At 43.9% G+C, this 25,833-nt stretch overlaps 2 protein-coding genes across 8 annotated transcripts in view; one reads left to right on the top strand and one right to left on the bottom strand.

Moving 5' to 3' along the window:
• Positions 1-7,260, bottom strand: part of CDK8 (cyclin dependent kinase 8) — a 143,173-nt gene extending 135,913 nt beyond the window's left edge. For 5 of the 7 annotated variants that reach the window (XM_008259887.4, XM_002712792.5, XM_017343459.3 and 2 more), the window contains exon 1: positions 7,123-7,254. In XM_008259887.4, coding sequence (XP_008258109.1) covers positions 7,123-7,250 — 128 coding nt within the window. In that variant the 5' untranslated portion in view covers positions 7,251-7,254. Of the gene's footprint in view, positions 1-7,122 lie in introns of all 7 variants that reach the window. The other 2 variants (XM_070049187.1, XM_051850740.2) reach the window with 2 other exon arrangements.
• Positions 6,909-24,083, top strand: LOC108177011 (collagen alpha-1(I) chain-like). Its single transcript, XM_070048338.1, has 5 exons — positions 6,909-8,061; positions 8,188-8,650; positions 11,033-11,074; positions 19,555-19,652; positions 23,947-24,083. Exons 1-2 carry the CDS (start codon positions 6,909-6,911, stop codon positions 8,433-8,435), a joined length of 1,401 nt encoding a protein of 466 aa, XP_069904439.1. The 3' UTR covers positions 8,436-8,650; positions 11,033-11,074; positions 19,555-19,652; positions 23,947-24,083.
• The last annotated feature ends 1,750 nt before the right edge of the window (positions 24,084-25,833 follow it).

The following is a 25,833-nucleotide window of genomic DNA, read 5'->3' as shown; positions in this document are numbered from 1 at the left end:
CTGTTAAAACATATTATATTTTTAAAAGTCCAAACCAAATGTTGCCATCTATGAAGGGTTTTTATTAAAAATTGTAAGCAACTGGGGCCTTACTTTCCTGAGTTCCAGTAATACCTTGTATTATTATTATTATTATAGTACTTCTTAAATTGCTACAGTTTGCTTACATGTTTCTTTCTCCAGTAGTTATCTCCTTAAATAATGAAACATTTTATTCATTTTTGCATTCTCAATACCTTGGCAGTGCTTGGCACGTTGAAAGGTCCAGTAAGTGTTTCTTTAATGAGTGAGTCAATGAATTTTTTCAAAATTTTACTGTTGGAAAATGGTAAAAATGATAACTCACATGAACAAATGCCAAATGAATTAATTTAACTTGCCAGTTTAATAAAAAAAAATCCAGCAAGCGCCGTGGCTCACTTGGCTAATCTTCTGCCTGCGGTGCCAGCACCCCGGGTTCTAGTCCCGGTTGGGGCGTCGGATTCTGTCCCGGTTGCTCCTCTTCCAGTCCAGCTCTCTGCTGTGGCCCAGGAAGGCAGTGGAGGATGGCCCAAGAGCTTGGGCCCTGCACCCACATGGGAGACCAGGACAAGCACCTGGCTCCTGGCTTTGGATCAGCACAGCACGCCAGCCATGGCGGCCATTTGGGGGGTGAACCAATGGAAAACAGAAGACCTTTCTCTCTTTCTCTCTCTCTAACTCTCCCTGTTCAAAAAAAAAAAAAAAAAAATCAAAATCCAAGTCTTAAATAGTGGATCTGAATGCACTGAATATCTATGGAAGGTAAATTCAATTACAGAGGCCAGCGCTATGGCGCAGCAAGTTAATGAATGCCCTGGGCTGAGGTGCTGGCATACCATATGGGTCCCCGTTCGAGACGCGGCTGCTCCACCTCTGATCCAGCTCTCTGCTATGGCCTGGGAAAGCAGCAGATGATGGCCCAACTCCCTGGGTCCCTGCACTCACATGGGAGACCCAGAAGAAGTTCTTGGCTCCTGGCTTTGGATCAGCGCAGCTCCAGCCATTGTGGACAGTTGGGGAGTGAACCATCAGATGGAAGACCTCTCTCTCTCTCCCCCTCTCCTCTCTCTCTGTGTTACTCTGACTTTCAAATAAATAAATAAATCTAAAAAAAAAAAAAATTCAACTACAAGTAGGTAAGAGCACAGAGTAAATATTCTGCTTGTCCCTTCCACCACATTTTTAGAAAGCTATAAGAATACTTCATATTGCACATACACAATCTCCACAGGTAGAGATTAATTTATAACACAGTGTATTTGGCATTTTTTACAGCTACAGGAAGATTTAAATAAAAATGTACTTCAATATAGGATCCAACACTATTTCAAGGGGCAAAGAGTAAGAGGACACTGACTTGTTCCTAATAGATTCCTTTGGAAATAAGGATTCTAACCAAGTTCTGATCGTAGTTAAAATATTAACACTGAATTAAAGCTCCACAGCAGATTCAATCAGAAAAGTTTCTTGTGCTGCACACCAGAAAAATCCTTCACAGCAATGGGAGCAGGCACTAGCTCATAAATCCTCAAGATCCTAAGAAATCCATATGGAGGAATGCAAAGGTCATATAAAACAAATTAGCTTAAGCAGCTGAGAGGTCTTTGGAAGTTACCTACCTTCCTATCAGCCACTGCTGGGAACTAATGTTAAAAAGCATGAGACGGGGCCGGCACTGTGGTGTAGAGGATAAAGCTGCTGCCTGCAGTGCCGGCATCCCATATGGGTGTCCGTTAGAGTCCCAGCTGCTCTGCTTCCAATCCAGCTCTCTGTATGGCCTGAGAAAGCAGTACAAGATGGCCCAAGTGCTTGGGCCTCTACACCTGTGTGGAAAACCCAGAAGAAGCTCCTGGCTTCAGACACAGCTCCAGCCATTGCAGCCAGCTGGGGAGTGAACCAGCAGATGGAAGACCTCTCTCTCTCTTTGCCTCTCCTTCTGTCTCTGTGTAATTCTGTCAAATAAATTAATAAATTAAAAAAAAAAAAGCATGAGATTTAAATATACTGAAGGGTACCACTATATAAAGTAAAGTCTGTATTTTAGTGGTGGCTGGTTGTCTCACCTTTAAAAAGTGTAATATTTTATGTTCATAATTATTAATTCCTCAAAAATTATCTACTGAAGCCTCCTACCCTTACGAATAAGGAAGCCGAGGTCTGAAAGGACAAATGACTGCCCAAGGTCATACTGTTGATAACAGGCAAAGTCTGAATTCAAACTCAGGTCTCCAAGAGACCCTAATACAGAGGTATTTTCCTTGGATACAAAGTTTTCTTATCTTAACATGTCTTTTTTTAGAGCTTGGTCCTACATACACAAAACACAAACACACACACACACATATGTACAAAGCATATGTATATAATCTTCAGATACACAAATACATGTATATTCATATATACCCATTTATATACATATTCTCATAGCACTTGGAAAGCTAGGGCCATTCAGAAAATATACCCCCAAAATACAGTTTATTGAAAAGAACAGCTCTATGATAAAGCATTCATGTTTTCTAAGCAACTTACTGGAAACCAATATTTACACTTACTAGAAACCAATATTTATACTTATAATGTATATTATTTATAATGAAGCATAATTGTTAAGAGCATGGACTCTGGAGTAAGAGGTCTGTATCTATTCCTTGCTAACACTTAATTAGCCACGTACCCATTTTCTAAGTCTCAGTTTCTTCACCTGTAATAGGGAAAAATAACAACTGGACATAGTTACAAGGATTAAACAGATGATTAACACTCAGGACTTAGTAATTAATTACTCAATAATTTAGCTATTCTTATCATTATCACTGTGCACTAATGTCTTAGTTTTCTACAAATATGCCTCAAAGAACGTTTTCTGTGTACCTAAAACACACAACAATCCTAATTATATACTACCCATTCTTTTGAAGACAGATTGAGAACACTATTTAAGAAATTCTTTTTTTCTTTCTTTTCTGGGGATAAAACTCTTACTCCAAATTGACTGTTTTAAAGATTTATTGGTTTATTTGAAGGGCAGAATGACATGGCGGGGGTGGGGGGTGGAATACATACAGAAAGATCTTCCATCATCTCCTGGTTCATTTCCAAAATGACTGCAAGAGCTGCTGAGTCAGACCAAACCCAGGAGCCAGGATTCCAGTTGGGTCTCCCCCATGAATGCCAGTGGCCAAAGAACGTGGGTCATCCTCCACGACCTTCCCAGGTACAGCAGCAGGGAGCTGAGTCAGAAGCAGAGCAGTCAGAACCCAAACTGGTACTCTGGTGTAGGATGCTGCCACAAGTGGCAGCTTCACCCCCTGTGCGACAATGCTGGCCCCCAACTTGAGTTTTTAACTCTACATATGTTCAGTGACTAAATTGAGAGTCTAGAATTTTAAAAGACAAATTGTTTTCTGTCTTCTTATACTTTTCCATTCTTTCAAAGAAAATGAGTTTGGTTGCCTGAAGTCTGCAAAGAAGAGATAAAATGGACTCAGAAGAATGAACCCCCTGCCTCCCACTGAGTATCCTTCTAGTGATCAGACACAAAGGACACACTCTCATTTATGATACTGAGAACAAGTGAATTTTAATTCTACTATCTTTATATATTTTAACTATTATAATCTGAAATTAACACAATTATGAAAGGCCCATTTTCCTCTTGTACTGTAATCATGATTCAAATAAAATATTCCCCCTTCCCTACATTCCTTAAAAGATTGACTTTATCATAAGTGTATACTAGCATAGAGTTGTAAAAAATTCATTCATTAAATCAAAGAAATGAAGATTCAAGCAATTTTATTTCCTAAAATTTAATAATTGTAGAAGCTAACTCCTGTGGTCTAAATTTTTTTTTTTTTTTTTTTTTTTTTTTTTTTTTGACAGGCAGAGTGGACAGTGAGAGAGAGAGAGAGAAAGGTCTTGGTCTTCCTTTACCATTGGTTCACCCCTCAATGGCCGCTGTGACCGGCGCACTGCGCTGATACAAAACCAGGAGCCAGGTGCTTCTCCTGGTCTCCCATGTGGGTGCAGTGGCCATCCTCCACTGCCTTCCCAGGCCACAGCAGAGAGCTGGACTGGAAGAGGGGCAACAGGGACAGAATCCGATGCCCCGACCGGGACTAGAACCCGGGGTGCCGGCACCGCAGGCAGAGGATTAGCCTATTGAGTTGTGGCATCGGCGGTCTAAATTCTTTTACCACTCATTCATGTTCTATGCCCACTGGACAACTGAAAAAAAGTAACATTTACATACACTCATTTTAATAGGCAAATAAGTCTAAATAAAAGTTTATTTACATTATTTTATTTTATGATAATCTCAGGATTCTCCTTGAATGAGCTACCATTTGATTTCCTGGAGGTCTCTGAAATTTCGGTTGGAGAATACATAATTTAATTTGAAAGTAAATCAATACTAGAAACAAATTATTTGATCAACTTATTATAAAAGATTAAACTGCCAGAAACTTTATTTTACCAGGACTAAAATGTATTAAATTACATTTTACTGACATAAGATCAAAAGAACCTCATAACTACAATCTGGTATTTTACCAGAGTCAGGTTATAAAAAGAAGCCAAACCAAGAACTATTCCCTCTGGAAAACAAACTGCTTTAAGCAATTTTTTTATATATATTTTTTTTTATTTGACAGGCAGAGTTAGACAGTGAGAAAGAGAGAGACAGAGAAAGGTCTTCCTTCTGTTGGTTCACCCTCCAAATGGCTGCCACGGCCGGAGCTAGGCCGATCTGAAGCCAGGAGGCAGGTGCTTCCTCCTGGTCTCCCATGCAGGTGCAGGGCCCAAGCACATGGGCCATCCTCCACTGTCTTCCCGGGCCACAGCAGAGAGCTGGACTGGAAGAGGAGCAACCGGGACTAGAACCCAGCACCCATATGGGATGCCGGCGCTGCAGGCAGAGGATTAACCAAGTCAGCCATGGCGCCGGCCCCTGTTTTAAGCAATTTTAAAACTCTCTTGACATTTGATCCATTAAAAAAAAGTTCATCATATAAACAGAATCATTAAAGGATGCTGAAAAACAAACCCAAAGGATTACAAATAAAAACTTTTCCCAAATGCAATGTTACTGGTTCAACCATCACAAATAACTAATAAATGTTTCTACACAATACACCAGCTTTTTAAAAAATAATTTACTATTTTTAAATTCTTTTCAAATTATTCTTAACAGGCTAAAATAAAATGACCATTAAGATATAAAATAACAAAATAACAGTACTTCCTACCAACACACAATATTAGTTTTTAAATAAAATCTGAATTACAACAAATTTGCATATTTTATTAGCTTAAAGTGGGAATTTATGAAAATAGAGCTGGCTTCTCAAAGGTATTAAAACTAATTTAAAGTCACTAGAATTTTATAAAACAGACAACAAATTGGCCAAATGTACTACCATGTCTAATCTTCTGGGATTGGAGATTGTATGAATATGCCCAAAGTTACATAATATTGGGGGGTGGGGAGATGGTTGATGGCCTTTCAAAAATGTATGGTAAATTAATAAGGATAATTTCTAAAATATATGTCATAACAGAGTAAAACTTCAATGAGAAATCTAATTAGACAACACCAGAGTCAGCAGTATCTCCAGACACTGATTTCTCAAATGTCACCAGACTATCCATTACGCTAAAAAGTACCTTTAAATGCACGTAGACCCAGAGCAGCAAGTTTTCAAATCCTTACCTTTTGTGGACATCTGTACTACTTTACTACTGCATCAAAGCACTGAAATACATGCTCCAACTTAATTAGAACTACTATCTTTCTCCTGGGCTCCATTTTAATATTTTTTCAAAAGACACTTCATTCAATAAACCGAAGAAATAGAATGAGTACATATACATTTCCTTTTCCAACATCCAGAATATTAAAGTATTTCTAAATACGGCCTCCCCCTACTCTCCCAGAGAACTTGCTTCAGCTTTATGAATGGTTTCACGTTTTTTAGTGCTAATGTATTTCTGAACATCTGAACATCCCCTCCTACCTAATTTGAAAAAATAAAATTACTTTCAACATCCAACAGCAGCCATGCAAGTAAAGCTATTTTGTTTCCAATAAAACCCAAAGATTATATAATAAGCTATGACATTACCTTCCCAACAATGTTTCCCAATATCTCCTACAGAGACAACATCCATTTTCACAAGAGGAAAACAAGTAGTGAATAAAATATATTTCCTCCCCAACTAAGAACTGCCTTCTCTTTTGTCAATATTACAACACATTCACCTACTGACAAAGGAAAAAGGAACACTTCACTAGCCTATTAGGAAACTAAACTGGGAGCATTACCAGTCAGAGATTTAATTGAGTTATTTCTAGGGAAGAATATTTAAAGCAGAGATTATTTAAAGCACACAGTCAGGTGCTAAATGTTGGGGAAACAGCCGGCACAAGGCAGCCCCTATTTGTCACTTGTCTTTTTCCCCACTACCCACCCTGCACCAAACCCCCATTGTTCTAGGTAAAAACTCACAGCTAATGATACCCAAATAGCAACTGCTACATCTGTGTGGCCGATGGTCACGAGGAACGCTCCAGAACCATACTGACTTGCTGCCTTCTTCCCCACAAATAAAACCCCAATTTGATCATAAATTGGTCACAAACTGGTGGGGGAAAGGCTCGCAGCTTCCCTTGCAGACTCACGGATGTCATTCCAGAGTCGGCTGAGCCAAGCCCCAGAACAGTACCATCATCAACCGACCGACCGGAGGAAAAGAAAGCACTGCAAGTGCGCTTTACAAGCGCATTTACAAGAGGGAGGAAAAAATCCAGGACCGAAACCCTCGGAAAGTATCCAGTCCACTGGGCAGAGGCTCCTGTCCCCACCGAGCACCCCAGCACAACGCAGATGCAGCACGCAGGCTTTCCGGTGGGCTCGCAGCCCTCGTCCACCACTGCCTCCCCAACACCGGCTGGCGGGGACACCTGCGGGCGTCGAGGGAGTCAGCGCCCCGCACCCCGGCGGCCGACTCTCCCTCGGGGCTACCTGCCTCGGCCTGCGGGAGCGCCGCCCGGCACGCGCGCGCGCGCGCACACACACACACGCACACACTCACACTCACCCATCTTTCCTCTTGGCTTTGTAGACGTGACCATAAGTGCCTCGGCCAACTTTGCAGCCCTCGTATTCAAACAGGTCCTCGACCCGCTCCCGCTCGCTGCTCAGCTTCACTTTAAAGTCATAGTCCATTGTCACAGCCTCCGAGGCCGGAGAGCTGGGTCGGGGGGCCGGGGGCCGGGGTGGGGACCGGGGAAGCACGGGCAGCCGCAAGCCCCCGGGAACCCGCCCGCTCTACGCCCGCCGGCCGCAGCACCAGCGCGACGGATGCGGCAGCAGCAGGAGGAGGCCGCGCGAGAGCGCCGGGGACATCCAGGAGGGCAGCGGGGCAGAGGCCGGCCGGGGTGGGGAGGTTCCCCCCGGGCGAAGGAGAGCCGAGGGACGACGGCGGGGGGTGGGGAGCGGGTGTCTCTGCCCTTGTCCCCGCGGGCTCCGCGGGCGCCGGCTCCGCTGCTCTCTCCGGCCGCGCGTGTCCTGCTCCCGCTGCGGTGGGAGCGGCGGGGCGGCCGCGGTGGGCTCTGCTTCTCTCACACGCGCACTCACGCCTCACCCTCTCTCTCTCACACACACACGCTCACACTCACTCACTCACTCACTCTCCCATACACTCCAACAGAAAGGCAGCGCCGCACAACAGCCGGTACCTCCTCAGAGAGAGGAGGAGGGAGGGCACCCGCGGAACACGGCCGCGGCTGTCGCAAAAGCGTCGCGAAGCCTGGGGCAGCCTCGGGCCCCGACTCCAGCCGGCTCCCGCGGCGGCTGGCAGTACCTGCTGGCGCCCGCACCCCGAGGGCACTGAGGAAGGGAGCCGGGGAGCCACTGCCCAAAGCTGCCGCCAAACGTACCACGTGGATGGGCGCCCGCGGTGGCCCGGCCCCAGACTACAACGCCCAGAATGCTTGGGCCGCCGCTGTGCCGCCCCTTTACGGCTCCACCCCGCACGGTGGGAATATGGAGTGTTGCGTGATGGGATTAGTAGTCCGAGACGAGATTAGTTTCATTCACTTAAAGGGATAAAAAAAAAAAAAATGTTTTCTTCTTTTTCTTTTTCTTTTTCTTTTTCTTACAGTGGTATTACTGGAGTCCGAGTTGAACCAAAACTGGACTCAAGAGGCTCACGTACGAGGGAAGCTAAAGAATATTACACTTATATTCTGTGTCTCTTCTGAACTCCGGAGATTAAAGAACATCATCTTTATCGGACGAATGCTATTTGTAAACAGCGCCCTGGCAGCCACTGGAGACACTCGTGGCGGTACCAGTCCGATAAGGGGCCGCGCAGTGGTATCAACGTACCGGCATTCACTGGAAACCTAGAATGCGCTGATGGGAAAGCGAACCAATAACGAGCGTCCACACTGCTCCTGGACGCTGTTGCCCTAGTCCCGGACGGCTCTCACGGTCCTTCCCGTCCATTCAGAGGCGACGCTATTTTGAGTATGGCCTTTTGTACTGCTGCCCTTAAAGCACCAGTTTGGGGGTATAATTACTAGGTCTAAATCCACAGACGTTCGTTTGCTGATCATTTTAAGGTAGGCAAGTTGTCTGCTGGAGGAGTCCTGACACCTTGGTAATAATCCCTCCTTTTCTCTTGTCCCTCGTCTTTGCGCCTCTGTTTTTAATTTTTGGCGTTCAGTTTTTGTCATTTCCACTAAAATTTCCCACTCCCCAGAGGGAAGAAGATCTTTCCCATTTTTAAAATATCCCCCCCCCCCAATTCCTGTGATACTAATCAAATTCTGTTTTTTATTTTCTCTCCCTTGCTAGTTTATGAATTCCTATTGGGAGTCATGTTTGCATCTTCCACAAACTCCTAGTACGATGCCTTGATGTTGCTATACAGCAAATATTTGTTAGTGAATCAATGAATGAATGGACATGTTTATGTCAGAAATAACCATGTACAGCTGATGATGACGATGATGCTGATGACGAAACCATTTTGTGAAAAACCCACAAAAAGACTTTCTCTTGCATAAGTTTCCATGGAGAAAATTAGGGACTTCACTGCTGGTTTAGATTAAGTTGTTTTTATCTAGTATATTAAATATTTAGCATTTAAGTATACTGGATCAGATTAAATGGAACCCTGGATTTTTGCTTTGCAAAATGAAGCTATAAAAGTCCCTAGCAAAGAGCAAGTATGCAAAAAATGAGAGCCTTTATTAAAGGGATATGGAGATTTTTATTTCTATTCAATGCAGTGAAATGGGTGTTTCTCCAGCAGGACTGTCCCTTTGCTTCATTAACGAATGACATTAATAAATATGGACTTTAATAGACTCTTCCTGGAAAAGTGTATTTAGTGTTTTGTTTTGTTTTGTTTTGTTTTGTTTTTGAGCAACGTGTCTCTCTATCCACATATTTACTCATAGATCTTAAGAAATCCAACCACTACACTGCGCTGAGGGTAGCCCCACTTCCACCACCTCCTGTACCACCTGAGCAGGACGTTCCAGAAGGTCTCAGACTTAGAAATATACTTTGACTACTGTTTTGGCTTGCTCTGCATCGTGAGAAATAGCCTCACCAGTCCACCCCAAAGAACAGACTCAGACTCAGAAGTGCAGTTAAAGCAAAATTTATTAATGAGCTTGCAAGATCCAGTACCTGGTGAGCCCGCACACCCAGGTGGTCTACAGCGGGCTGTTTAGTAAGCAGGTCCCTCCCCCTCATTGGCTGAGTACTATGGGCATTACAACCTTCCCAGCATTTGCTTCATCTGTTTTGGCCACCAACATCCTGTTTGCTTAAGAACTTTCTAGAGGAACCGGTGCTGTGGCATAGTGGGTAAAGCCACCACCTATAGTGCCAGCATCCCATAAGGGCACTGGTTTGAGTCCCGGCTGCTCCACTTCCAATCCAGCTCTCTGCTGTGGCCTGGGAAAGCAGTAAAAGATGGCCCAGGTCCTTAGGCCCCTACACCCATGTGGGAGACCCAGAAGAAGCTCCTGGCTCCTGGCTTCAGATCGGCACAGCTCCAGCTGTTGTGGCCAATTGGGGAGTGAACCAGCAGATGGAAGACCTCTTTCTCTCTCTCTCTCTTTTAAAGATTTTTAAATTTTTTTTAAAAAGATTTTATTTATTTATTTGAGAGATAGATTTACAGACAGTGAGAGAGAGAGAGAGAGAGAGAGAAAGGTCTTCCTTCCGTTGGCTCACTCCCCAAATGGCCGCCACGGCCGGAGCTACACCAATCTGAAACCAGGAGCCAGGAGCTTCTTCTGGGTCTCCCACATGGGTGCAGGGGCCCAAGCACTTGGGCCATCCTCCACTTCTATCCCAGGCCACAGCAGAGAGTGAGATCGGAAGAGGAACAGCTGGAACTTGAACCAGCATCCATATGAGATGCTGGCACCAAAGGCAGAGGATTAACCTACTGCGCCTCAGCACTGGCCCCACTCTCTCTCTCTCTCTGCCTCTCCTTCTCTCTCTGTATAACTCTGAATTTCAAGTAAAATAAATAAATCTTTAAAAAAAGAACTTTCTGGTGCATGTAACCTAGCTGTTAATACTAGCTAGCTACTTGTCTTCAAGCTGTTAAGCTAGTTAGATGTCTAGTTAGAGCTAAACACCTTTGAACATGAACCCAGGAGCCAGCGCTGTGACCTAGCTGGGGAAGCTGCCACCTGCAATGCTGATTCAAATCCTGGCTGCTCCACTTCTGATCCAGCTCCCTACTAATAACCTGGAAAACAGTGGAATATGGCCCATATACTTGAGCCCCTGTCACCTATGTGGGAAACCTGGAAGAAGCTCCTGGCTCCAGGCTTTGGATCAGTCCAGATCTGGCCGTTGCAGCCATATGGTGAACCAGCATATAGAAGAGCTCTAACTCTGCCTTTCAAATAAATAAATAAATCTTTTTTTTAAAAAAAAAGAAAGAAAATGAACCCAATGTTTACTTCTCACAGGCACTGTGGATGAAGATATGAATTCTCCCTGAAGTAACTGAGGTAAGCTGGCCTGTAAACATGGTATCAGGGTGGAAATCAGAGAAACAGACAGTCACTAGGAACCTTTTACAAAGGAGCATGGCTAATGTGTCAGGAGAAGTTACATCCCATACCAGTTTTACATGTTATTTTTCATGTGATAATGCCCTGCTATTATCCCTGGGACACCAGCCTGGTCTTAGCTGGGGGCCTGTGTCTGCGCTTGTAGGAAAGAGAAAAGCAGTAGCTGTAAACTCAGTTGTGCAAGGTAAGAAATGGCCTGCGGATCCAAAGCAATGAACCAAGAAGGGCTTATGGCACATAGAACTATTCCAAAAACTTGAGAAACCTGTGTTAGAATGTACTCCCTGTAGATCAAAGATGAAAGAACAAACTTAATTGTTACTTTAATTAATTGAGCATATCAGAGACATTGTGCTATCCTTTCAGTTTGATCTCGCCCCCGATCATATTGATGTCCCGTATCTCCTTGCTCCATAAGAACTTCCAATGATATTGCAAAGTCTGTGACCCTCACTGGTCCATATTTCAAGCAATGCCCCCAACTTCTTTGCTTAAAGTGTAGTTATATCTACATCCTAAATTTGACATCAGCAGATGCCTCCCCCAAGCCAGTCCTACATTTCAACTTTCTCCTGAACCATCAAAGGGAACATTCTGCTATCATCTCTAACAAAATCTCTAAAACTGAACCTCCCAATGCCGTGATTAGCAATGCCATAGGCACTCATTCGCTTGTTTCACTGCCAGTGACATTCACACAATCCTTTATACTTGTGCCAAATACTCTGTTCTCTGTCCTGTTCTTGAAGGCTGAGATGCTTCCTCACGCCATCTCTGACCTTTGCAGTCCTACCCATCTCTCAACATACAGCTCAAATGCCTACTTTGGCCCTGAAGTCTTTCCTGATTCTTGCAACTGGATATGACCCTTCTTGACCCCAGCCTTGCCAGTACCAAGCTCTCAGCTTGCATAATTATATTTAATTAGAATATGTTTCATTGGATCAGTTTCTATAAAGTAGAAATTGACGGTAGGTGACTGTCATTTTAAAGTATTTAGCATCTTGCCTCAGCTCTGCCTTTGAACACATACTTTTTTGCTCTACCATTTTGGATTTGGTTTTCTCAGGGTCAAAGCATGTTTTCAATGTATGTAACCTCCCATTCCACAAGTGGCATGTTCATCAACTTCATCACCAAAAGGTATATATGAGGTATCTAAAGGTGATTATAGTGTAAGAAAGAGCAGTTGCTGAATTTTACTCACTGTCTGCCATTACCAATGATTTAACCGTGTTTCTCAATTCCAGCTCTGAAAACCCCTGAAAGTGCTCTGCTCCAGCTGAGATGGGCCTTTCTCATGCCAATTAAGTGTAGTCATAAGAAGCAGGATCATGCAAGAAAATGAGAGCTCCTTAAACAGGAGGGGCAAGGGAAATGGAGGCAGGGAGCTCACAGGAAATGGGAGACAGTACAAGTATCAGAAAGGAAATAAAGCAGGGCAATGTGGTAGAATGTGGGACTTGGAGGGAATTCCTTTAGACTGGTGAGTGGTCATGGGCTCTCTGAGCTGAGACCTGAAGGTTGAGAAGCAAAACCTGCTACGATGGGGGAGAACGGTGGTCCAAGCAGATCAGACAGGCAGCAAGTGCAAAGGCCTTTAGCTAGGAATGAGGAACAGAAGTAGACTTTGTATGACAAGATTGCAGCAACAGGGGGAACCCCTGGAGGTGAGGACAGAGAGGCACATGGGGACCAAGTGATGTTAAGATCTTCTAGTCTACAGTGGGAAGGCCAGATTTTATATCTATGGAAACAGCAAGGCGTTGCAAGGTTGAGAGGCAGGGAGTGACCAGATGTGATTTATCTTGGCTGCCATGTGAAGAATGGATTGTAGGGAGCAATACTGAGAGACAGAGAGAGAGAGAGAGAGAGAGAGAGAGAGAGAGACAGAGAGAGAGAGACAGAGAGAGAGATGGAGATGGAGAGATACATGGGTCTTGCTGATTAGTTGGATGGGAAGTAAAGAACTGGAAGGAATTAAGATGACTCCTGCGATGTTGTTGCTTACTGAATGAGGAAGATTTTAAGAGGAACAAGTATAGGAAAAAATGTAAGTGTTCCATATTAGACATGTCAAAAATGAGATGAGGGGCCAACGTCATGGCTTACTTGGTTAATCCTCCGCCTGCAGCACAGGCATCCCATATGGGCGCTGGTTCTAGTCCCGGTTGCTCCTCTTCCAGTCCAGCTCTCTGCTGTGGCCCAGGAGTGCAGTGGAGGATGGCCCGAGTGTTTGGGCTCCTGCACCTGCATGGGAGACCAGGAGGAAGCACCTGGCTCCTGGCTTTGGATCGGTGTAGCTCCGGCCGTAGCGGCCATATAAGGAGTGAATCAATGGAAGGAAGACCTTTCTCTCTCTCTCTCTCTCTCTCTCTCTCTCTCTCTCTCACTGTCTATAATTCTACATGTCAAATAAAAAAAAGAAAGAAAAGAAAAAAGAAAAAAATGAGATTAATACATCTAGTGGGAAGGTGGATATATGAGTCTCCAGCTCAAAGGAAAGGCTGGAGATAAAAATATGGAAATCATGGCCAGTGTTGTGGTGAAGCAGGTAAAGACACCTACATGCTGGCATCCCACATGGGCTCAGGTTCGAGTCCTGGCTGCTCCATTCCAACCCAGCTCCCTGCTAGTCCACCTGGGGAAGCAGTGGAAGATGGCCCACGTGCTTGAGACCCTGCACCCACGTGGGAGACCCAGAAGAAGCTCCTGGCTCCTGGCTTCAGTCTGGTCCAGCCCCGGCCGATGTGGCCATTTGAGGAGTAAACCAGTGAATGGAAGATTCTCATTCTCTCTCTCCCTCTCGCTCTCTCTCCCTCTTCCCCTCCCTCCCCCACCTCTCTCCTATCTTTTTCTCTCTCTGTAACTCTACCTTTCAAATAAATTAAATAAATCTTAAAAAAAAAAAAGAATGTGGAAATTAGCAGCCAAGAGTTAATTGGATCACCTGTGAAATGTGTTACAGTGAGAAAAGAACAGGTCCTGGGGACCTTCAGCATTCAAGGGCTGAGTAAAGGAGAAGCAAAAAAGGAAGAGTGAGGAGGAGGTCAAATCTCCCTGGGACTCAGGGATATTATCTCACAAAAGCCAAGGTGCTGTGGCTTTACGGGTAAAGCCGCTGCTTGCAGTGCTGGCATCCCATATGGGTGCCAGTTTGAGTCCCAGCTGCTCTACTTCCAATCCAGCTTCCTGCTAATGTGCCTGGGATAGCAGCAGAAGATGACCCACAGGCATCAGTGTGGGTAGACCCAGAAGACGCACCAGGTTCGTAACTTCGGATTGGCCAGATTGGCTATTTGGGAAGTGAACTAGCAGATGGAGGACCCTCCTTTCTCTCTCTCTCTCTCTCTCTCTCTCTCTCTGCCTCTGCCTCTCACATAAATAAATAAATAAATCTTTTTAAAAAATAGAAAGGCAAGAGGGGAAGGGTTGAAAAGAAGATATGGTTGGGCCAGCGCCGTGGCTCACTAGGCTAATCCTCCATCTGTGGCGCCAGCACACCGGGTTCTAGTCCTGGTCGGGGTGCTGGTTCTGTCCTGGTTGCTTCTCTTCCAGTCCAGCTCTCTGCTGTGGCCCGGGAGGGCAGTGGAGGATGGCCCAGGTCCTTGGGCCCTGCACCCACATGGGAGACCAGGAGGAAGCACCTGGCTCCTGGTTTCGGATTGGCGCAGTGCGCTGGCCGTATCGGCCATTAGGGGAGTGAACCAATGGAAGGAAGACCTTTCCCTCTGTCTCTCTCTCTCTCACTGTCGGACTCTGCCTTTAAAAAAAAAAAGAAGAAGAAGAAGAAGAAAGAAAGAAAAGAAAAAAAAGAAGATATGGTTGATAATGTTGAATTTGGCCAAGAAGTCAAATGAGATAAAGCCACTGTAGGTTGAGCATCCCTAATCTGAAAATTTGAAATCTGAAATGGCTTGAGATCCAAAACTTTTTAAGTACTGACATGATGCCCAAAAAAGTATCCAATGGGATTTTAGATTTTTGGATTAGGGATACTCCATAGGTAAATCTATGCAAATATTCTAGAATCCCCAAATCTCCAAAATCTGAAACATTCTGGCTCCAAGCAGTTCTGAAAAGGAGAACACTAAATTTGTGGTGTTAAATATATCCCAGTGTTTCTTAACTTCTTTTACAACTGTTTCCCACTGCGGGGCATTTTTAGGTTCCTCCTACCCCCTACTTGTCTATCCCTATGAAATGTTAATACCACACATATACCGTGTATCTGTTTATGATAGAACTGTGGAGGGATACAAACCACTGTAAAATCTTAAGGTTTTTTTGACGCCTTGAAAGCCAAATTTTACTTCCTTGTGAGTGATGTTGCCTGACTAATACTGCATGTCTTACCAATAATACAGATAATTTTTAACACTAACAAGAGTAGTTGTGGGGCCGGTGCTGTGACGTGGCAGGTAAAGCTACCACCTGCATCCCTTATGGGCACCGGTTTGAGTCTGGCTGCTCCACTTCCAGTCCGGCTCTCTGTTACAGCCTGGGAAAGCAGTAGACGATTGCCCAAGTCCTTGGGCCCTTGCACCCACTTGGGAGACCCAGAAGAAGCTCCTGGCTCCTGGCTTCGGATCGGCACAGCTCCAGCCGTTGTGGCCAACTGGGGAGTGAGTCAGTGGATGGAAGACCTTTCTCTCTCTCTCTCTCTCTCTCTCTCTGCCTCTCCTTCTTGCTCTGTATAACTCTGACTTTCAAATATATAAATAATTTTAAAAAAAGAGTAGTTGTGGTAATGAAGCAGGGATTGAAGTCTGTGGCAGGTATTGTGGCACAGTGAGTTAAGCTGCTACCTATGACAATGGCATCCCACTAGTTCAAGTCCCTGCTGCTCTGCTTCTGATCCAGCTTCCTGCTAATGCCCCTGGGAAAGCAGCAGACGATGGCCAAGTATTTGTGCCTCTGCTACCCATGTGGGAGAAATGGATGAAGTTCCTGGCTCTTGACTGCCTTTCAAATAAATAATTAAAAAAATAATTTTTAAAAAGCCAGTCTCTATTCACCTGAAGAATGCATTCAAAGTGAGGAATTGGAACAAAAAGTATAGATAAGTTATAGTATGTTGGTTAACAGAATTGCCTCTATAGCTGTGCAAGCTGCCTTTGTTCTTGAACCTTCCCCTAATTAACAAGGTAAACTACATTATTTCCTCAGCTCTAAAAGTGGAATAATAGTGACAACTACCTCATGAGGCTGTTGTGAGAGTTAAGGAAGTTAATGACATATGTAAAGTTTTTATAATTGTGCCTAGCACAAGTGTTCTGTACATACATGCTATTCTCATTCATAATATTAGCTGTGAAGGGGATGTGAAACTCAGGGCCTATAGCATATAGTTCAATATCCCAGGAGGTGAACTCGGAGTTAAGGGAGCATTAGTCAAGAAAGGCTAGAGATGTTTTATTGCTGATTAAATGGGACCGGTTGTAAGGGAGATACTGAGGGTAGCAGTTCTCTGTCTCTAAAGCAGCAAGAGGTCACGCCCAGAGCATGGAGGAAGGACGGCACTTGAGCAGAAGGGGACACTTCTCTTGGGGTAGGCAGAAAAGGATAGCAATTATCATGTATCTGTTGCTGCCCTATAAGCACCCCCTGAGTGTAGCGGTGTAAAACAACAATCTTTCATGATTGTACAGGTTGGTTGGGCACAGTCAAGTGGCTCTGCTGGTCTCACACAGCATTCCTGACCTGACTGAAGGAGGTTGCTACACTGGGGCCGGAGGGTCTAACAAGACCTCATTTGTGTGCCTGTGGCCTCCATGCTGGCTCTCAACTAGGTCTGTCTTTCTGCATGGTCTTTCCTCATTCAGCTGTCAAGCTCAGACCACCTTACACCATGTGTATGGCCTCAAAAACATTTTAGGTGAAAGCTGTAAGCTCTGAGGAGCCCTGTTCCGGCACAACCTGTGGTTAAAGCAAATCACAAAATCAGGTTCAAGGAATGGGAAGATAGACTCCACTTGTTGATAACAGCAAGTGCAAAATGCTGCGGCCATGTTTTCCAGTCTCCCCTTCAGTTTCTCTGGGGTCACATAGACAGTTATAGGTCTGATGAAAGCTGAAGCAGTTCCTTTACGGATAGCTTCGGTTTCCTCTATAAAGAAGAAACGTTCACCTGCTGTGAATGAGAGAAAGGAGTGGAAAGAGGGAAAGCAATGACTGTGTGTCTGAAAAGATTGCAGGTTTCAAATAATCCTGGGGCAGGATTAGAGAGATTGCTGGCAGGATAGAATCGCAAGACTTCTTGCCAATAGGTAGGGCTCACTCGCAGGTGCAGCCGTGTATTTCTATCAGTGCCCATCTGCCCTGTTGTGTGATTTTCATCACCAGCACTCAACAGCCCAGGTGGATGCTGGGCAAAGACAGATGTTGGATTCATTCAGGGTTGGGGCCTTGCCAGCTAGGTATGATGAAAAGAAAATGGAGCGAGAAAGTCGAGATTATTGGCTGGAGAGTGGTTAAAAATGCCAGGCACTGATATTAAGCTAGGTAGGTAGAAATAAGGCCAATATTTATCCTTTGATAGTATAACACTAACCTAAATTTTAATGCACATTTTTGGAAGATAATTAAACAACTCTCAGTCCTTTCTTCCTTAGTATTCATAGCAAGACACTTTCATGAAATACGCATTAAAGAAAAGACAGCTGAAAGGATAAAATAAACAATAGGTTTTAAGCGATTTCTCCTTTTCTTAGTAAGAGGTTCCCTTTTCGTGATTATTAGGGCATTCTGAAAATCTTTGATTTACTGTTGATTAGTTCTGCTCCCACAATCTGTAATAGTAAGGAGATATTGCCTTTTTTAAAAGTTTTATTTATTTATTTATTTATTTATTTTTACAGGCAGAGTGGACAGTGAGAGAGAGAGAGACAGAGAGAAAGGTCTTCCTTTTGCCATTGGTTCACCCTCCAATGGCTGCCGCGGCTGGTGCACCGCGCTGATTTGAAGGCAGGAGCCAGGTACTTCTCCTGGTCTCCCATGGGGTGCAGGGCCCAAGGACTTGGGCCATCCTCCACTGCACTCCCGGGCCACAGCAGAGAGCTGGCCTGGAAGAGGGGCAACTGGGACAGAATCCGGCGTCCCGACCGATCGGGACTAGAACCTGGTGTGCCGGCGCCGCTAGGCGGAGGATTAGCCTATTGAGCTGCAGTGCCTGCTATTTATTTATTTATTTGCAAGGCAGAACATCAGAGAGGAAGAAACATAGACAAAGGGGCCAGAGCTGTGGTGTAGCAGGTAAAGCATGCTGCCTGTAGTGTCAGCATCCCATATGGGAGCCAGTCCAAGTCCTTGCTGCTCCACTTCCCACAAAGTTTCCTGATAATGTGCCTGGGAAAGCAGCAGAGGATGGGCCAAGTGCTTGAGTCCTTGCACCCATGTGGGAGACCCAGAAGAAGCTCCTGGCTCCTGGCTTGGGACCAATCCAGTTCCAGTCATTGCAGCCATTCGGAGAGTGAACCAGTGGATGGAAGATCTCTTTGTCTCTCCCTGTCTCTGTAATTCTGCCTTTCAAATACAATAAATTTAAAAGAAATTAAAGAAATGGAGAAAAAGAGATAGTTTGATCCATTGATCAATGGATCTTTCATCCACTGGTTCACTCCCCAAAAGGCTGTCACAGCCAGAGCTTGGCCAGGCTGAAACTAACAGCCAGGAATTCCATTTCAGGTCTCCCACATAGGTGAAGGAACCCAAGCACATGGGCCATCCTCTGCTGCTTTCCCAGGCACATTAGCAGAGAGCTGAATTGGAAGAGGAGTAGCCGGCTCTCAAACCAGTTCCCCTCCGTCACAACTGCAGATTTGACCTGCTGTATCACAGTGCCCACCCTGAGAATTTACCTTCTTATATTGATATTCGGTACTGTAATCTTGTTCTTTTTTCCATTCGGTGGACACCTTTTTGTATAGATGCATTGGCTTTCTATTTTTTAGTTCAAAACATATTTTCCTACATGAGAGTATAAAAGTCATTGATAGGAACACAGTTCAGGTTCAGGTTCAGTTTCTCATGGCTTCTCTGACCTCCTGTTCTAATAAGTTTCACCTCCTGTTTAGCTGGACTATATTACTCAGGCCCAAATACCAGGAAAGCCACGTCTTTTCTGGCTGGTTCCAGCACAAATGTGGATCGCTCCCGTGAGCCACGTAGCTCCCTTTCTATTGCACACAAACACTTCAGGTCACCCCTGCAACCACCTGATACTTGACACCTGGGGCTATTTCTTTCCATGTAATCCCATGCTCAGAACCTCTTGAACCCTTTCTTTCTTAGTAGCCCTCCCTCCACCCCCACACACCAAGGTCAAGTTCCATCAGATATTGTCCTTCTTGCTTTGACAGCCTACATCCTGTTTAATTATTAAAATGCTGTTTTGTTTCCATCATTCCTCTGCTCAGAAACATTCAACGACTCTACATGATCGTCTATTGCCTACAGCATAAAGCTCAAACTCCTGCATCTAATATTCTCCATCCTGGATTTACTTCAGTCTGAGGTATGAAAATACTTTGAGGGCAGCTTGCAATAGAAATGTTAGAATTAGATTAAAATAATTACTTCCACATGACTAAGTTTTCCACAATCAGAGCTCTTCTGTTATCTCCAATGTGGTGTCTAGCCAGTTTCGCATAAACTGCCTCCTGTTCAAGGAAACGCTTATCAACTTTGGCTGTCCGTTTGAATTATCTGAGGAATCAACCCAGCCATTCTTTTGCCTCCTACTTCTTAATTTTAAAAAGATTTTATTGACAAAGATTGTATACATTCAAGGTGTATAGTGTTGACTTGATGTATGTACACATTGTACTGTGATCACTACAATCAACTTAATAACACATTCCTCACCATCAGTACTGTACTGTAGAGCTTCAGGACTTGTTCTTCTTATAACTGAAAGTTTGTACCCTTTGATCAACATCTTCCTATTTTCCCTACCCTTACCCACAGCCCCTGGCAACCACTGATCTATTCTCTGTTTCTATGAACTGGATGTTTCTAGATTCCACATATATGTGAGCTCATATAGTATTTATCTGTGCCTGGTTTATTTCACTTAATATGAGGGTACTTTAAAAAGTTCACAGAACAAGGAATTAAAAAGTCACATTTATTTAGCGGCAAAAAAAATTTTGAAATCCATGCATAATTTTTCATAATACACATTTTCCATGAGATTTTTGGGAACCTTCAAATGCATGAATTTAATTTTTTCCTGATTTTTAAAAAGATTATATGTATTTATTTGAGAGGCAGAGTTACAGACAGAAAGAGGGAGAGACAGAGAGAAAAGTCTTCCACTCGCTGGTTCACTCCCCAAAATCGCCACTTCAGGTGAAGCTGAGCCAATCTAAAGCCAGGAGCCAGGAGTTTCCTCTGGGTCTCCCATGAAGGTTCTGGGCCCAAGCACTTGGGCCATCTTCCACTGCTTTCCCATGCCTTAAGCACAGAGCTGGATTGGAAGAGCTGGATTAGAAGTGAAGCAGCCTGGTCTTGAACCAGCACCCATATGGGATGCCAGTGTTGCAGTGGTGGCTTAACCTACTATGCCGCACTGCTGGCCCAATAAAATTGTCTTTTAATTCCACTTTCCACAAACTTTTTGAATGTCCTCCAGCTTCATCTGTGTTGTCACAAAGGGTGAAACTTCCTTTTAATGACTGAATAATATTCCAGTGTGTGTGTGTGTGTGTATACTTCAAAAAGTTTATGGAAATGTATATTCTGCAAAAACTATGCATGGATTTCAAAAATTTTTTGCACTGAAATGAACTTAGTCTTTTAATTTCATTTTTTCCACAAACTTTTTTTTAGTCTGTTCATCCATCAAGCTCTTTCCATATTGTGGCTTTTGAACATGAACATGGGAAGTAGATATTTTTTGAGACACTTATACATGCTGGCTCATATGGTAGTTCTATTTTTACTTTTTGAGGAATCTCTATATTATTTTTCCATTATAGATGTACCAATTTACATTCATACCAACAGTGTTCAAGTGTTCCTTTTTCTTTTTTTTTTTTTTTTTTTTTTTTTTTTTGACAGGCAGAGTGGACAGTGAGAGAGAGACAGAGAGAGAAAGGTCTTCCTTTGCCGCTGGTTCACCCTCCAATGGCCGCCGCTGCAGCCGGCGCACCGCGCTGATCCTGGCAGGAGCCAGGAGCCAGGTGCTTTTCCTGGTCTCCCATGGGGTGCAGGGCCCAAGCACCTGGGCCATCCTCCACTGCACTCCCTGGCCATAGCAGAGAGCTGGCCTGGAAGAGGGGCAACCGGGACAGAATCCGGCGCCCCGACCGGGACTAGAACCCGGTGTGCCGGCGCCGCAAGGTGGAGGATTAGCCTATTGAGCCACGGCGCCGGCTAAGTGTTCCTTTTTCACCACACCTTCACCAACATTTGTTATCTTTTGTCTTTTTGATAATAGGTACCCTAACATGTGTGAGGTGATATCTCATTATGATTTTCATTTCCATTTCTCTGAGGATTGATGATATTGAGCATCTTTTTATATATCTTCTTTGGAAAAATGCCTGTTTGACTTGTCATTTCTCTATTTTTCCTTCATTGGCTATGTTTTTGGCTCACATCTGAAAAATCATTGCCAAGACCAATATCAAGGAGGTTTCTCCCTATTTTTTCTTCTGGGTAAAGTTTCAGACCTTACAAAATCAACATGTAAATATTAGCTGTGTTTTTATATGCTAGCAATGAACTATCCAAAAAAGAAGTTAGGAAAGTAATCCCTTTTACAGTTATATCTAAAAGAATAAAACAATTAGAAATAAATTTAATCAAGGAGGTAAAAGACTTGTACACTGAAAACTATAAAACACTAATGAAAGAAATTGAAGAAAATACACAGGATAGCTTTCTATGGATTAGAAGAATTAATATTGTTAAAATGTCCATACTACTCAAAGCAATATTCAGATTTGATGCAATCTCTACCAAAATTCCAATGATATTTTTCACAATTAATAAACAATCTTGGGCTGGCATTTGTGGCACAGTGGATTGAGCTGCCACTTGTGATGCCAGCATCCTATACCAGAGCACCAGTTCAAATCCTAGCTACTCTGCTTCTGATCCAGCTTCCTCATAATGTGCCTAGGAAGGCAGTAGATGATGGCCCAAGTACATGGGTGCCTGCCACCCATGTTTCTAGCTCCTGGCTTCAACCTGGCCTAGCCTGGGGCCATTTGGAGAGTGAACCGTAGATGGAAGACCTCTGTCTCTGTCAATGTCTCACTCTCTCTCTCTCTGTCACCTCTGCCTTTTAAATAAATAAATAATTCTTTTATGAAAGCCCAAAATTCATATGGAATCACAAAAGATCCCAAATAGCCACAGAAATCTTAATAAAAAACCCAAAAATGATAGTGTCAAACTCCCCAATTTCCATCAATTTTACAAAGCTATGATAATCAAAACAGTATGGTGCTTGTCGCTCCCCCATTCGCGGAGGAATGACACTAGACCCTGCGCTGTTCTTTTGTCTGCTTGGCCCTTCCCGGGTTTGCTGCTGGTCCTTCCCAAGTTGGCTGCCGACCCCTCCACCTCCGTGGAGGGGTGGTACCCCCTGCTACTTTCCCCACTTCTGCAGAGGAGCGGCACACCGCTGGCCGGCTCTCTCAGGGGCTGCTCAGATGTTATCCGGATGTTCCCCTTAGATATTCCTGGTGCATGTTGTCTCTCTCCTCCTTTATAGTCCTCTTCCACCAATCCCAACTCTGCTACCCACACGCCGAGCATGCTGCTCTCCTCCATTCAGGAGCAGGATCAGCTCCTGCAGCTTATCAGTCAAATTGGCGAGAGGCAGCTGCGTAGAAGTTTTATTCCTCCCCAGCGCCATATTGTGGGAGAGCAGATGCATAGAATAAGTCTTAATTCCAGTAACTTAGTCTAGTCTCAGTTGCTCCCCACAGTGCTAGCATAAAAACAGACAGATAAACTAATGCAACAGAATAGAGAGCTGAGAAATAAAGCCACACATATTTGGTCAAATAATCTTTGACAGAGCACAAAGAATAGAGTTAGGAAAAGGAAGTCTTCAATAAGTAGTGTTGAGGAAACTGCATAATCACATGCAAAAGAATGAAATTGGATTCTTTCATCATGCACAGAAATTGACTAGAAGTGGATTAAAGACTTAACAGTAAGGTCTGAAACCAGCAATCCCTATTTAATTGAACTGGTTCAGTTACAACCGATTCAATTCCAACTGACATTGGGATTTCTAAAGTCCTCAAGTGATTCTAATGTGCATATTTAAAGAGCTTTATTTTTTAAACCATTTCATCCTGAAAACAAACATTCAGCAATGCAGCAGCTTTTCCCCTTGAAATTTGTGGGATTCTGTGCAAGCTACAAAAACTTACTTGGCTTTATTTTCTTGTTAAGTAGGCATAGTGCCCAGATGGCAGGGTTGCTGGGAAGGCTAGAGAAACCCTATTTACAGAGTTCAGTGGAGGTTTTGGTATACACTAGATGTTCAGCAAGTTGTACATAATAGTAATAATAATAATAATAATAGTACTTCCCTGGAAGAGTTTTAACTAGTCCAGCTTAGTGCCTTTAAAGCTTATGATGTCTCTTGATATAAGCAATAAGCATTCATAAAAAATGATGCCAATGAAAGCCACGTATTTACAGACCTGGTTTTCTAAATTGCATGATAATTTCATGCCTTGAGTGTTTTTTTCCTCTTGAGTCTCCCAGGCCTGTATTTCTAGCATTATGTTCTTATCTCCAGTTTTCCCATTCTCATCCCAGTTCATTGTGATCTCTTTCAGATATGAAGTCTTTCATATTTAAAGAGGTCATTTCAACAAGGCACATGTAAGTTTCTTACCCAGAAGTCATCTGCCCTCCCACTCACCCTCTGCTCTATGCCCATTCCATTCATCCTCTTGTGTTGCATTCTATGCCCCACTGGCTGCTCTGAAACAGCCCACATAGTGTCTGGAACACAGTGGAACCTCATAAATGTTTACTCCCTTTTCCATTGACATTGAGTTTCACATGAAGTTGTTCATCCCTGTCGATTCTCTTAGTAGAATGAATATGCTTTCATTGTAAACTCTTAAGATAGTTGGTACCTAGATATCTACAGATATGTAGATCTCCAGATATGTGGGGTGGGTCAACCACTAGACAACTGGCCATAAGGACTCAGTGGAATATGGAAGCAGCCCTTCATCTGTGGTGAGTTGGTGACTGGTGTTCGAGAGACATTGGGGAGTTATCATTGAGGGGACTGAAGACTTGGATAGGTGCTGGATATTACTGATATACTGAAGAAAGATAATGACAGGTTCAGGTCAGTTAATAAAAAATGGAAAGTGGATTGTGAGAGTCTGTGGGCACATTTGTCAGCACTTCACCTGCAGCTGGAGGACAGACCAAGCTGAAGAGCAGGCACATGTGAAACTTGAACTACAACAAAGAACCACAGTAATGGCTTTTATGCTCAGTCAAGGCAGATCTCCCAGGCTAATGGCCAAGCCCTGTAGGGAAATAGAGGGACCCTGAACATATACCATTGCTGGGTAAATACAGCATTTGGATCCAATATTGCTCTGACCAATACACCTGCAGAAGTGATCCACTCTTTTTTTTTTTTTAAGATTTGTTTCATTTATTTGAAAGACAGAGTTACAGAGAGAGGTAGAGACAGAGAGAGAGAGAGGTCTTCCATCTGCTAGTTCACTCCCCAGATGGCTGCAATGGCTGGAGCTGTGCTGATCCGAAGTCAGGAACCAGGAGCTTCTTCCGGGTCCCCCATGTGGGTGCAGGGGCCCAAGGACTTGGGCCATTTTCCACTGCTATCCCAGGCCACAGCAGAAAGCTGGATTGGAATAGGAGCAGCCGGGACTAGGACCGGTGCCCATATGGGGTGCCGGTGGCTCGTGCCAGGGCTTTAACCTGCTGCACCACAGCGCCGGCCACTCCCCCTTCTTGTTAGAAGATAATGCCCTCCTTTCTGTCCCAAGCAGGAATCACCAATAAAGAAGACCTTTATAAGACTGTTTTCTCTCCTCCCTTCTCCTTCTTTTGGACAGTAGACCAAAACTGGGGTTCCATTTCCCCTTGTTTCAGTTGAGATAGTGCTTGCTTTGTTAAGACTGAAAAGGGATTACAAGCCAAAATGTTACTGTACCTGGATAATTTGTACCAGAAAAGCCAAATAGAATGTCTGGGAGGCAATCAAGAAGGTGATAGACTAAAGCTAGTAGAATATAAAGCTGAGTAAGGGAGAACTCATTGGTATGAGACTCTGCTCCCATGGTGTAGTATTTAATTCCACAGAGATTATCTCGGGGATATTTCTAATATGCTGCCAGCCAGCTTTCAGAATCTTGGAAAAATCAATGACATGCATTAAATGAAGTAGAGAGGCCAGAATTGCCATCGCAGGATGTGGAGGAAGGGATCAAAAGACTCATGCAAATAGACATGTGAGAATGGCTCTGCCATGTTAGACCAGACAGTCCACCAAGGGTTACTTTCCTCAAGAGGTTCCAAGGAAACTGAGGAAGTGAGAAAAGCACAGGTGAAAGGGGTATCAGCATCAATGAGAAGTTGTTTTCTGTAATGGAGGCTGATAATAAGAGATGCTGTTAGAGAACTAGGCTTCCTGGTAGCAAAAGGGATTGGAGTACACGAGAATAGCAGAGGCC

Source organism: Oryctolagus cuniculus, chromosome 9 (assembly GCF_964237555.1).
Source record: "Oryctolagus cuniculus chromosome 9, mOryCun1.1, whole genome shotgun sequence".
NCBI classification, from domain to species: domain Eukaryota; kingdom Metazoa; phylum Chordata; class Mammalia; order Lagomorpha; family Leporidae; genus Oryctolagus; species Oryctolagus cuniculus.
Note: the sequence above shows the minus strand (reverse complement) of the source record. Positions and strands in the feature narration are given on the sequence as shown.